The sequence below is a fragment of the Henckelia pumila genome, chromosome 2, assembly GCF_033568475.1.
Source record: "Henckelia pumila isolate YLH828 chromosome 2, ASM3356847v2, whole genome shotgun sequence".
In the NCBI taxonomy this organism is placed as follows: Eukaryota; Viridiplantae; Streptophyta; class Magnoliopsida; order Lamiales; family Gesneriaceae; genus Henckelia; species Henckelia pumila.
The window spans coordinates 37,224,414-37,238,607 of NC_133121.1; the positions used below are offsets into that span (position 1 = coordinate 37,224,414).

Below are 14,194 nucleotides of genomic sequence, written 5' to 3' on the forward strand. Positions count from 1 at the left end.
CCAGATATTAAAATATCAACCATGCAATTCCAAGAGAAATCAGAATGAAATACATGTCTTTAAAACTCTGGGATTATCATGTCCGGATAATCAAGAAATTGCTGCTCTGCTTTTGGGATCCCGAGGATGAGATCACGTAAACAACTCACCGACTCTCCCGATCTAGGTGGTGCTACGTATCTCCATCCTCTAGATTTTGGTGCGACTATAAGGAGTATGCTAACACTAGGCGAACCTCTACGCCTAGGCCACTCGCTTAGAAGCCCCCAAAACGTCTACTCAAAAGGGCCATTCTGCCCGCTGAAATCAAGGATTTTGGCTCAAGATGAATGTAATGAAAATCATAACTCATTCAATAAGTTCAAGTAATTCAATTAACATGCAAGTATGTGATTTCTTTGGAACACTCGAATCACGTCGGATTCGAGTCACTCGTTCCATTCCAGTCTAAGTTGTCTTATACCTTTTTCAAACGTCGATGCTCCAACCGGCTATAATCTCTAAAATGATACAACTCCTACAACCTCGCAACTCGACAACCTTCAAACAAATCTGCAAAAGAAGTAATAAAGGCTCAAGATCAATACCGACAATCCAACTCGACTTAAAATGGCTCAATTCAAATCAAACCAAACTATAGCCCTCAACTCAAATCGGCGGCATAACGGCTATACTCTGATCAAACCAGAAATGCAGACAGCAATACAATATCGATACCAACTCATATCAACACCAATACAGCAAATAGAACTCAAACCCATCAAATCTAAAAATCCACATTTTTTAATAATCTTCCAAAAATCATAACAAATCCGAGTGAAGGTCTATTTCAAAACCGACTGAGAATAAACGATAAGAAGTATGTCAAGAACAACATACTCAAAACTTAATCGATTCTAAAAACATCCAAAAAATAGAATGTATCTGATCGTAGAAAAACTTACGATAGAACGAAGCTCTCGCAACCGTGATTGTTAATTTGCCTTCAGAAATAATTTCTAATGGACGGATTGAGCTCGCAGTGAAATCCCAAAGCTTGGAAGCTCACGTTGGTTCTTCAATGGAGGAGGAGACGACTTGGAGGATATGAGGAGGGAATGGACCAAGTCAACCAAGTGAAGATATTATATAAAATCCATTTTTTGTGTTTTTAGTCCCTGAAAATTTCGAAATTTTCAAAATAGACCCCGATCCAAATCAAGTTGGCTCTTGAACTCTGTAATATCCAATTATCTCAAATAAAGTCAATTAAGATAAATTTGGGGTGTTACAGATAGAACTACAAGTCATTTCAACACAACCATACCATCTATTGATGATAATTAACTGCGGCGCACACTCAACCTCAATACATTGGTTAAGTTACACCAACCACTTCCGGTCTCTGATTCCTTCTGGTATCTAACACTATGGATAGATATACTGTGAAATTAGAGTTTATCTCAATAAATTCATAGAATCACAGTTTAATCAAGAATCACAAATCTTCAAGAATGCTGGAATCACATAAATCTTCTACTAAGATTCAGCTTTCCTAATCCTGACCAAGTCATACAATAATCACAAGTGACCACAGACACGAATCTTGTGCCAGACTGAATCTAATCACCAGAACTATCCCAGTCCTATCTACGATAGGCACTTCATTGAACACTTTGTTCTGAACTTATTCTAGTCAAATAATAATCCCTTGTCTTAGAAAATCCTGTCAAAAGACAACCTTATCCTGAATCTCTGACGAAATCAGATAATAAGTACACTAAGTCCCTTGGTACTAACCAAGTACCAAAACTAAATCAAATGAATTCAGTATCACTGAAATCCTCTTGGTAGTCAAACCTCTTGCTGCGACTGCATAAAACATCGAGACTGAGGTAGCCTTCCCTACAAGCCCATCTGGAAAAATTGCCCAGAAACACCAACATAGGGTTGCGCCTCCTCCCCCGTCTCAATCAAAACCAACATAGTCCACAACACTTGGTACAACCACCACTGAGCCCCTGATGAAATACATCATCCCTGGCAACAACTTAAAAGTCACACACTTACCTCACCATTCTAGGAAAATTCCTAGAACTAATCACATGGTAAGTACTCAAAGTCGATTTACTCAAACAATATATGAGTCACAATATTTGAACAATAATCGAATAATAACAAGTAGATCACCCGACTGATCCATAACTGATAATAAAAATTAAACCATTGAACCAGGTTTAACAAAATTTTTATTACAAATCTTTAGTGACAACTACTAAGAAATTCTCAAACTTCTAGAATCAATAATACCAATGATCTAGAATTCTTACACAGAAGTACTTATCACAACAAATTTTTGGTACAAAATTTATGATATGTCTATGATACCTCATACAACTAGCTGTCACATATACCTTGATATCTACTGATTTGAACGTGCAGTTTCCTGTCTGCTTCTCCCAAGGCATCAATACAAGCATGCTGGCAGAACTCCTTCCGCACGAGCTCTTACTAATCCACCTGGATCCTTCCAATATTTTTGGGTCCATTATCTAGTAGATAAGACAAGATCTTTATCGTAATCTTTCCAACTACTTGTGGATAATCTTCAGAAATTCTCTCCCAGGTCAAAGCAGAATGGAAAGTAGTATCCCATGCACTCCAACCAATCCACTACTACTCCTGGCATCTCGGACACGATCCTTCTCTCAGATCCTATCTTGCTGGAACCTACACAAATCGGGTATCTGAAGATCATCTTGATGACGAAAACCTTGAGAAAAACTAGGTGCCTCATCATCCTCACATCTGATGTTCCAATCGTCACTCTACAAGGATAATCCAATAATTCAAGAACTATGTCCCAAAGACTCATATTGCATTCTCTGATACCATAAATGTAGTGACTCGTCCTGGAATCACCATTTAACCACGTCTTAAGAATGCAATTAAAACTTAAATAAAAAAATCAGAGAAAAACCATGGGAACTTAAATGAAATACTAACCTGGCAGAAATACAACTGGTAAATAACTAAAACCCATAATAACAATAGTACAACCCAATCAAAAATCCAATGCAAAAAGTCAAGCCTAACTAATACCGCTGGCACCAACTGAGTTCTCAACTCTACGGTTGCCAACTACTCACTGGTCCCCAAAACTGGACACCTGAAACTGCTCCGTTGAATGGGATGTCCAATAAAACATACGGATGTGAAATTAATGCTCTATCCGGAAGTATGAGTATACACATGCTATGAATTCAAATACAAATGCATATGAATGGGTACCGGGTGTAGCGCCTAAAATCAAAATTACTAAGTTGCATACATAAAGATTTAATAATTATTATGGTTTTTATTTTTAAGTTTAATTTATCTAAATTATTTATTTGATTTATCCAAAAATCCTAAGGGCATTACAGTGAACTCATAGTGTCCATACCTTGTCCTGAAGGCTGTCTTCGGGATGTCTTCATCTTTGACCTTCAGTTGATGGTATCCTGACCTTAGGTCAATCTTTGAGTAAACTGTAGCTCATTTGAGTTGATCGAATATATCATCTATCCTCTGTAGGGGGTATTTATTCTTGATTGTGTTCTTATTCAATTCTCTATAGTCGATGCACAATCTCATACTCCCGTCATTCTTCTTTAAAAACAAGACCGGAGCTCCCCACAGAGATGTGCTTGGTCCGATTTTCTTCTTATCCAACAACTCTTGGAGTTGATCCTTTAACTCCTTAAGTTCATTGAGGCCATTTGATATGGTTCCTTTGAAATTGGTGCAGAACCAGGTACCAAATTAATTTCAAATCCCACTTTGCGGTTTGGAATGATTCCACGAAGTTCCTCAGGAAAGACGTCTGGGAATTCTTGTACTACCGGAATATCTTCCAGTCTGAGTTCTGCTCCTTTTACTTCGTTAATCATTGATAGATAAATTTCTTCACCGCTCTTCATATCTTTCCAGGTCTGGGAAGCAGATAAAAGGGATTTACATCCCTTGCCCTTGCCATGATAGATGAATTCCTCTTGGTTTGACACCCTAAGTTTCCCATTCTTCCTCTTATAATCGTCCAATGTATGGTTCTTGGATAACCAGTCCATACCCAGAATTGAATTGAACTCCAACATATTGAGTTGAATCAGAGTAGCTTCGAAAGTATGCCTATTGATACATACATTGCAATTGCGGTGTACCTTATGAGTCTCAATAGTTTTGCTAGTAGGAGTTGCTACTCTAAAAGGTTCGACAAGTGTTATAGGTTCAAATACTAACTTATTAGAAAACCTCTTTAGATATAAATGAATGTGTTGCACCGCAATCAAACAACACATAAGAAGGTAATTTTTGATTAGAATGGTACCTGCTATGACATCGTTTGCGTCAGCAGCCTCCTCTTGAGTGATGGTAAACACCTGAGCATTGAGTTTGTTTTCTTTTGTCTTGCTTGAGGTAGCGCCAATGTTCGTTCTTGTCCCCACATTCTTAGGCTCGGGAAAATAAGAAATGTGGTGTCCCATCTTTCCACAGTTGAACCATGCACCAGTTGTCTTATGACTTTCATTAAGGTGGCAAAAGTTGCTGGTGGGGCAAGACTTAATATTTGTGTTGATAGGAGAGGGACTTTTGCATGGGCCACTAGATTGACTTGGCCTCTTAAATTTCTATCCACTTTGGTTGGACGGGCCAGAGAGGGGTCGCTTGTTTTTGTGCTCGTCCTCACGCCGTTTGATATCAGTCTCATCTCTAATGGCTGCTCCTATTAGATCAACAAAGATCGTGGCCTGATAGGCTGCCAAGGCTGACTGAATTCGACACGTCAGTCCTATCTTGAAATGATGCATCTTCAGGGTGTCGTCCATAATGATGGTTGGGACATAGGTTCGAAGTGAATTGAACTTTGATGTATACTCCATCACGGACATCTCTGGAGTTTGAACAAAGTTCTCAAACTCATTCAATTTCTACAGTTTGATCTCTGCTGAGAAATACTGTTTCAAGAAAGCTCCTCGAAATTGTTGCCACGTAATTGGACCAACTGCTATCATAGTTGGTAAAACTTTCTCCCACCATTTTCTTGCTTTGTCCTCCAATAATGGTGTTACTACCTCAACCTTAAATTCTTCCGGAATCTTAAGTATTTGGAGTTGATTCTCAATGTTCGTGAACCAATTCTGACCAACTACTGGATCGGAGTTTCCATTGAAGGTTGGCAATATGTTCTTCCTAAGTGACTCATATTGATACTTGGTCCCATGTTGAGCAGGGGGGCGGCAGTGGCGATTGATTCATGCCCAAACCTTGGAGGGTGGTTGCCACTATCATGGCTATGGCCATCAGATCTACTGGATTAAGGTTGATTCCCGGTAGTGGAGGTGGAGGTGGATTTCAATCATTTCCGTTATTGTTATCGCAGTTGCGATTGTAACGTGGGTTGCGGCATCACCTTGCTCCTCCTTCCATTTCCTACATATACAAGGGTTTTTATGAATTGTTCGATGGTTGCATAAAAATAAAAGTGATGAGGTAAATGTTAAACAACTCAAAAAAATTTGACGAGTAAACAAAACATTCTTTATTGATGATAAAATTCTGTACATAGAAAATTCAAACAAATAGCTAAATTGAAAATACAAAAAAAGCAGACACGAAACAAAATGATAATGACTTCCAAAAGAATAGGACAATAGGCAAATAGCTGAATGGAAAACGAACAATGACTAAAAACACTCGGCTAGTCAAGCCTACTCTACGACTTCTCCTAATTCTTCTCCTCCTTTCACATGACCTTCTTAAAGTTCTATCTCTACAGGGTCTACCTTGGGATCTTCTTCAGGCTCTTCTTCGGGTTTTTCCTCTTGCTGTAACCCTTGGATCACTTGGAGCAAGGAATAATTTTCTTTGGATAGAGTATCAATGGTGCCTTGAAGTTGTTGTATCAGGGCACTAGTCTATTGACGGTATTGTCTATACTCGTTCATAACAAGCTATCTTCGGACCTTATGATTCTCCTCTTTCTTTGTGATGTTGTAGCCAACTTTAGAGAGATGTGCAATGGTAAGTTGAGGAGCTTCTACGTTCTCTTTATTCTTATCATGTTGCTTGTTTGCCTCAGTAAGGTAGGTAGTGTAGCGCTTAATGTCGTCACACATATCCTTTTCTTTGATTCAGATTGTGTTGATCTCGTCAAGCAGCTCCGCGTAGTGTTCCATAAGTTGTTCCATTTCCTGGGCTTGAAGTTTCATCTTATTTTCCAAATACTTTCTTCCTCTCCACATCACATGTTTCTCCAATATTTCTTCAGCCATTTTAGTTCTTAGGTGCCTGATCACGTATTTCTTGTGTTCCAAGAATAGTCGCGACATGCGAAGGGGGACATCAGTACGAGTTCAATGAGTCATTTCCTAGAATAAATTTAAGGGAGAAACTTTAAAACTTGATTAATAACCGAAAATCAGATCAAATCGGCAGTTACAATATTATCTTAGTGTAGTAACGTGTTGAACGGAATTTCGAGAAAATTTTCTAGAAATGGACAGTTTTGAGATTTTTACATAGACCGAAAGTACATGTCGAGAGAGTCACGGGACAGTTCGCGGAATTGGATTTCGAATTTTCTATGAAAAGTTATAAGTATTTCAATACTTTTCTAAAACGAAAAAATGCAATTTTGGAAGCCTAAACGATGGAATTTGGCCGAAATAATGCTTTCCACATCGCGAAGTGCACTTCGCCATGACTATGGTTTGTGGGATTGTTTCTGAGGAAAGTACATAGGTTTTTCCCTTGTTATGTGAAATCTCACATTTTTTTTTTGGGAGAATCCTAGTCGGATTATGAACCTAGCGGGATTTGATACCACTTAAATGTCATGCCCCGACACCAAGACACGGAACCGGCATTGTTAAACAATTCAATATTGTAACAATAAACCTCGTAGTTCATTAAAATACCATAAAGAAGTCTACTACATTAAACAAAATTGTCTTTTCAGTATGAAACATGAATGCGGAACCAATAAAATAAAATAATACAAATTAATAACAGTTCCAGAGATCTTCTTGTCTTTAAACTCATCACCAACCCCAAAAAATGTATTGTTCGTCCTCTTCGACTTGATCTTCATTCCTATCTAGGGACAAAAGTAACAGGTGAGTGTTTTTGTAAACACTCAGTAAGTGGAGAACGTACGTGCACTCAAATAACATAATATATATAGGAAAATAATTCTGTACAAAACTCAAATGAAAATTTAAACATACTAGAGACGGGCATGAACGTATAATTTTGATACTAGAATTCATATCGTTGTACATAACATGAATATACGTGAAAATATGATTCTAAATGTGACATGTCATAGGACGTGTCACGACATGAGTCAGAACATGACAGAAGCAAAATTAAAAAAGGAGCATCAAATCATATTAGAAACAGAACATAAACATATAGATGACACTGAAACTTCATTTCATTATTCATGGTTTGTTTTTCTGTCCACTATATGTTACTCCTCCAAGATGCAAGGTCATTGTTGGTTTTATACCCACCAAAGGGGGTCATAAATACGATTTTATACCCACTATAAAAGGACATAAATATGATTTTATATCCATCGTACAGGGCCATAACCTATCGTATTTCTTTCCACTTCAAAATCAAATCACAAAAGTGTCGTTTAAAACACTCGAAGCATAACGAACAAATAAAAGGAGTAGCTGAACATATACAAATTAAAGGGCTCAAAACAGTTGATTTAAGATTGACTCATTCAACGCAAACATAATCATAAGAAGGAATCACATGGAATGAAATAAATTTTATACATAGCAAAACATGAATCACTTGGTGTACGATCGAATTTTAAAGCAAATACATAATGTTAGAACCTAATTGGGGGGGGGGGGATTTAGGTTCTATTGACAACTTTAGAAATTTAAAGCGATTATGCAAATACGCAAGTGGAAGACTTAAAGCAATCAAAATAAATGCGGTAAATAAATGCGTAAAGTAAATAAAACAGTAAAAGGGATAAGATATGTTTATGTAAGTTCTACGATAAATCGTCTACGTCTCCCCTTCTTGGTTAAGATCGATTAACCAAGGATCCACTAGCACTTCGAACGTCTTGGCCTTGATGGCTCCAAGGATAGCCTTACAACTCAACACGATCACCGCACTGATACAACTCGATACACTTGGCCTTAAGGGCTCCAAGGATAGCCTCAACAATCACACAACAAACTTGGCTTCACACTCAAGTGTTTACGATGATCGCACAACCAACTCACAAATGATTTTTACAAACAACTCTCGACTTTTGAATATATCGCACAAATATTGATTGAACATTTTTGATAGAGAGAAGATTGCTTGCAAAGGAGAGAAGAATGAGTTGGGATATCTCAAATGGCTTGGAATGACCTATATTTATAGTTGCAACTTTGGCATCGATCGAAACTTCCGTTCCCTGCATAGGTACTTCCAAATTTTGAATACTGAGATCACGCGGGTGAACAAGATCGGAACTTCCGATCGGCGCATTAAATATGTTGTCGGTCAAAAGTCTTCCAGACAGGATCATCTGGCCGACGTTGCAAATCGGAACTTCCGATCCATGATCGGTGCTTCCGATCCCACCACTTCGTTGCTTCTGTTCTGCTTCCGATCAATAAAGAAATGCCCGATAAATAGATCTGAGGTTCCGATCCCTAATCGGAGCTTCCAATCGTCCCTTGGCTTCCGAAGATGCTTCTGATCCTGATCGGAGGTTCCGATCTCCCATCGGAGCTTTCGAACCCATAGCATTATAATTCTTCAAAATTTGTTTCTGAACTTGAATACAACTTGTTTGCAATACGATCTTTAATAGATTAAGCATCAATTCAACTTGAAAATTTTAACTGTGTAATATGCGCACTGTAAACATTAGTAATGTTTTTAACCTAGTTTTGTTAATCATCAAAACATAGAGAAATGATACTTGTTAATGCATTAAAAACATTAATCTCACAATCCAAGATTTATATGCGTTTAAGGAGTAACAATCTCCCCCTTTCTGATGATCACAAAACTTGGTTAAAAATAGGATATATAAAATATACGGTAAACTTATACAATTAAATTGCATATAAAAGATATATGGTAAACTTAAACAATTAAATTGCATATAAAAGCTCCCCCTGAAATGAGAAACAAAATTTTAACAAATAAACAAATTTTATCTCATTAGTTAACTAACTAATCTTTTAACCAATTAATTCTCCCCTTTTTTTTATAAGCAAAAAGTAATAAGACATAAAATTAAATACACAATAATTTTATTACAATAACCTTTAATACAAAGCATAATAAAAGTACAACTAAAAATAAAAAAATGCAAAATAAAATCTAAGAGATCATCATGCTGCGGAGGAGGATAGCGAGCAACGAAATCATCAAATCGAGTCTCAAAAGAGGCAACTCTAGCAGTCATCTCAGAAAAATGAGTGTTCATACTCGTCTCCATGCGATGAAGAGTCTCGAAGAGTCGGTCGTTAGGGAATTGGTTTACTGGGGTTGCAGGAACCTTAGGAGCATGGAAAGGAAGTTCATCAAGGTTGGCCGCAGAGGCTTTGAAACTGGAAGAGGATGGAATGTCTTTGTTAGGAGGACCAGTCGGAAAACCTTTGGTTTGGATAGAATGAGGAAGAGAGGAATATGCTAAATGAGAACCAAAATAGGAGAATATTTAGAAAATACTCTTCCTGGGTCTTAAACCCTTCGAGAGTAGACATGATTCTAGGATAAATCCATCCTGGTGATAGACTGATGGTTAATGATATGACTTGGTTGGATTTCAATAGGAATTATCCCCTCAAATTCAATATCAAAACGACTCAAAATGCGGTTAATAAAACGGGCAAAAGGAAAGGAAACCTTTTTAGCCGTCTCTGTCGTGTGATTCATAGTCTGCATAACAAAGTGCGGAAGGTTAAAAGATCAAGAAGACACAATATGAAATAGGATGTACAAATCTAGATATTTTCAAGTAGAGAGGTCTCCACTGCGAGGAACGATAGATTTGGTGATGAGTTTTTGAATGATTTGGAAATCGGGACAAAGACTCTTGAGATGGATACGATCGTCAACAGCAGTAGCTGGAGGACCAAGGATGGTAGAAAGAAATAACTCGCGATCAAAGTTAGGATCATTTTGAGGCCAGGATTGCGAGAAGTATTCACCGGGTCCATTCTTGGAAAGATCAAACCAGGAGGACAAATCAGCAGAAGAAAAATGAATATGCCTTCCTTGAACGATCGTGGCAATTGTGATATCATCATGGCATAATTCGAGTTCAAGATTGGCATAGAACTCGTGAATGAGAGAAGAGAAAATGAAATCAGCGACGGATGGCTGAAATAAGGATCCCTACTGTTGAGCATTGATCAAGTTCAACAGGAGGAGATGAGCCTGGCCCAAATAGGCTATATCTATGATACGACCCGGATGAATAGTACGACCCAGATAGTCATCAAGAATGGGCCTAGAGATTGCAGGCTGATCAGTATCATGGGATTGGGCTTGTCTTGTACTCGCTTGAGCACGACAACGTTTGGGAGCCATTTAGAGGGTTTAATCGGATAAAGGAGTAAAGAGAAGAATTTTGGGGTGAGAAAAACGGAATGAGCGATCTGATATTTATAGTTGAGATCAATCGGAAGCTCCGATCTTAGATTGGAAGTTCTGATCGTGCGGTCCGCTAAGATTATGCCATGTGTCGATCGAAAGCTCCGAACATGCTTCGGAAGTTCCGATCACGAGGCAGTAATAAATGTTTAAGGCGGTGAAAGGAATTTTGAAATACGGGTCAGATGCGGATCGGAAGCTCCGATCCTAATCGAAGGTTCCGATCTGCGTTTTGGAGGGAAAAATTACAGCGCAAGTAAATAGAAGGCGGGATACGGATCGGAGGTTCCGATCTTGAATCGGAAGTTCCGATCCGCCTGAGGCAGAAATTTTGAATTTGACTCTTAAATTTTTAAAAAATTTCAATTAAATTCTCAAAAAAATAATCCACATAAAATGTAAGCTTTATAATTTTTAAATAAATACAATTAATTTGTATTATCAAAAATTGAATTGCTCGAATTTATTATTAGGCTCCCCCTTAATATGACATTAAATTTATTTTATGTCTAATTATGATTACAATTCAATCATGCCAAGTTCACCACGCAAACGAATAAAAGTGTTTTCATCTAGTGGTTTTGTAAAAATATCGGCAATTTGATTTTTTGTGTCAACATATTGAAGTTCAACTCCATTTCGTACGATGTGGTCACAAATAAAATGATGATGAATGTCAATATGTTTAGTGCGAGAGTGTTAAATCTTATTCTTTGTTAGACATATGGCGCTAGTGTTATCACAAAAAATAGGGATTTTTGAAAAAGAAACGCCATAGTCAAGAAATTGATGCTTCATCCAAATAATTTGCACAGAGCAACTACCGGCAGCCATATATTCGGTTTCGGTCATTGATAACGCAACACAAATTTGTTTCTTTGAAAACCAAGAAACTAAACAGTTTCCTTAAAAGAAATAGGTTCCACTAGTTCTTTTTCTATCCACCTTATATCCACCAACATCGGCATCACAGTATGCTTTTAAATCAAAGAAAGAATTTTTTGAATACCACAAACCGAGATTTGGAGTATTTGAAAGATATTTGAAAATGCATTTTAAGGCGAACAAATGTGATTCCTTTGGACATGATTGAAATCCTGCACACAAGCAAACACTAAACATAATGTCAGGTCTACTAGCAGTAGCATAAAGTAAGGAGCCAATCATACTACGAAAGGAAGATTGATCTACAGATTTACCATTTTCATTCTTGTCGAGTCTTATTGTTGTGCTCATCGATGTGGATGATGACTTTGTGTTCTCCTTCCCAAACTTCTTTATAATCTCCTTGATGTATTTGCTTTGGTTCACAAAGAACCCATCCTTGCACTGTTTGATTTGCAATCCGAGGAAATAGTTAAGTTCCCTCATCATGCTCATCTCAAAGTGATCCTGCATAATCTTGGAGAATTCTTGACAAAGAGTTTAATTAGTAGAACCAATTATGTCATCAACATAAATTTGCACAATCAATAAATCATCTTTGACATTTTTGGTAAATAAGGTAATGCCAATCTTTCATCTAGAAAAACCATTTGAAAGAAGGAAAGTAGACAATTTTTCATACCAAGATCTAGGAGCATGTTTCAAACCATACAAAGCTTTGTTTAGTCTATACACATGATCATGAAATAAAGAATCAACAAAGCCATCTGGTTGTTCAATGTAAACTTCCTCTTTTAAATCACCATTTAAAAAAGCACTTTTGACATCCATTTGAAATAACTTGAAATTTCTAGAGCAAGCAAAAGCAAGTATCATGCGTATAGATTCATTTCGGGCAACAGGAGCATATGTTTTATCATAATCAATACCTTCTTCTTGACTATAACCAATTGCTACAAGTCTAGCTTTATTTTTAGTAATAGTACCATGCTCATCAAGTTTATTCCTAAAGACCTATTTAGTACCAATAATAGATCTATCATGTGGCCTAGGAACAAGACATCAAACATCATTGCGTTTGAATTCATTTAACTCATCTTGCATAACAATAATCCATGCATCATCTAACAAAGCATCATCAATGCACTTAGGTTCAACATGCGAAACAAAAGCAAGATGATTGCAAATATTATTAAGAGAAGATCGAGGGGTTACTCCCTTTGAAGGGCTTCCAATGATAAGATCCATAGGATGATCTTTGTGAAGCATCCATTCCTTCGGTAGTGGAGTTTCCTTAACAGAAACATCTATATCATTTAGGCTTGAGGAAACCATATCTTCTTCGAGTAATTCTACATCATGGTTAATAGTACGAGAATCTACATACATAGATTCATCAAATACAACATGCATAGATTCTTCAACAAGTAAAGTACATTTATTAAATACTCTAAAAGCCTTACTTGAGATAGAATATCCAAGAAAAATGCCTTTGTTAGACTTGACATCAAACTTATCGAGGTTGTCCTTACCGTTATTATGAATGTAGCATTTTGATCCAAAAGCCTGAAAATAAGAAATGTTAGGATTTCTCCCTCTCCATAATTCATATGGATTTTTCTTGAGAACGAGCCTTATTGATACACGATTGATAATGTAACAGATAGTGTTCATTGCTTCAGTCCAAAAATATTTTGGTAGAGAATGCTCACATATCATGGTCCTCGCAATCTCCACAAGTGGCCTATTTTTCCTCTCAACGACCCCGTTTTGTTGAGGAGTCCTAGGACAAGAAAAATTGTGACGGATGCCTTTCTCTTCACAAAAATTTGTAAAATTCTCATTTTTAAATTCAGTTCCGTGGTCACTACGGATCTGTTTTATTGAAAGATTTTTCTCATTCTCAACATGTTTGACAAAAGTTTTAAAATAATCAAAGGCATCATTTTTGTGGGCTAAGAACAATGTCCATGTGAAACGTGAAAAATCATAATGACAAATGCATAAAGCTTTCCTCCTAGGCTAGCGTTCCTCGAGGGACCACATAGATCTATGTGGAGAATTTCAAGGAGAATAGAAGTTGATACAAAATTTTTTCTTTTAAAAGATTCTTTTGTGTGTTTTCCAAGTTGACACGCATCACAAACAGAATCTAATTTTAAATTGAATTTTGGCATACCAATAACTAAATCAAGTTTAAAAAGATTTTCTATGGTACTAGAACCAACATGACCTAATCGTCTATGCCAAAGAATGTTGTCATCAACATTTAAGGATACACGACATTTAATATTTGTCAAAGATAAATTATTTAAAGAAACCTTGAAAACATTTTCACTTTTATATCCTTTGAAATTTATGGATTTGTCAGTCGTGAGTGATATAGTGCAGTGTTGGGGAGTGAATTTGACTTTATAACCTCTATTGCACAATTGAATTATGCTTAGTAGATTGTGGTTAAGTCCTTTCACTAGAAGTACATCATCAATCAAGCAGGATTTAGATATATCTATTGAGCCGATTCCTTCGATTACTCCTTTGTTGTTGTCTCCAAAGGTGACAGTTCCCTTCTCCTTTGGTTTGACTGATTGGAGTAGCTCCTTGTTCCCCGTCATATGTCTAAAACATCCAATGTCTAGATACCATATACTAGGGA

General features: G+C 37.0%; 1 protein-coding gene across 1 annotated transcript; it reads right to left on the reverse strand.

Moving 5' to 3' along the window:
- Positions 1-3,713: 3,713 nt before the first annotated feature.
- LOC140877500 (uncharacterized) lies at positions 3,714-4,505 on the reverse strand. The gene has a single exon (XM_073281038.1). It carries the CDS (start codon positions 4,503-4,505, stop codon positions 3,714-3,716), a length of 792 nt encoding a protein of 263 aa, XP_073137139.1.
- Positions 4,506-14,194: the final 9,689 nt, after the last annotated feature.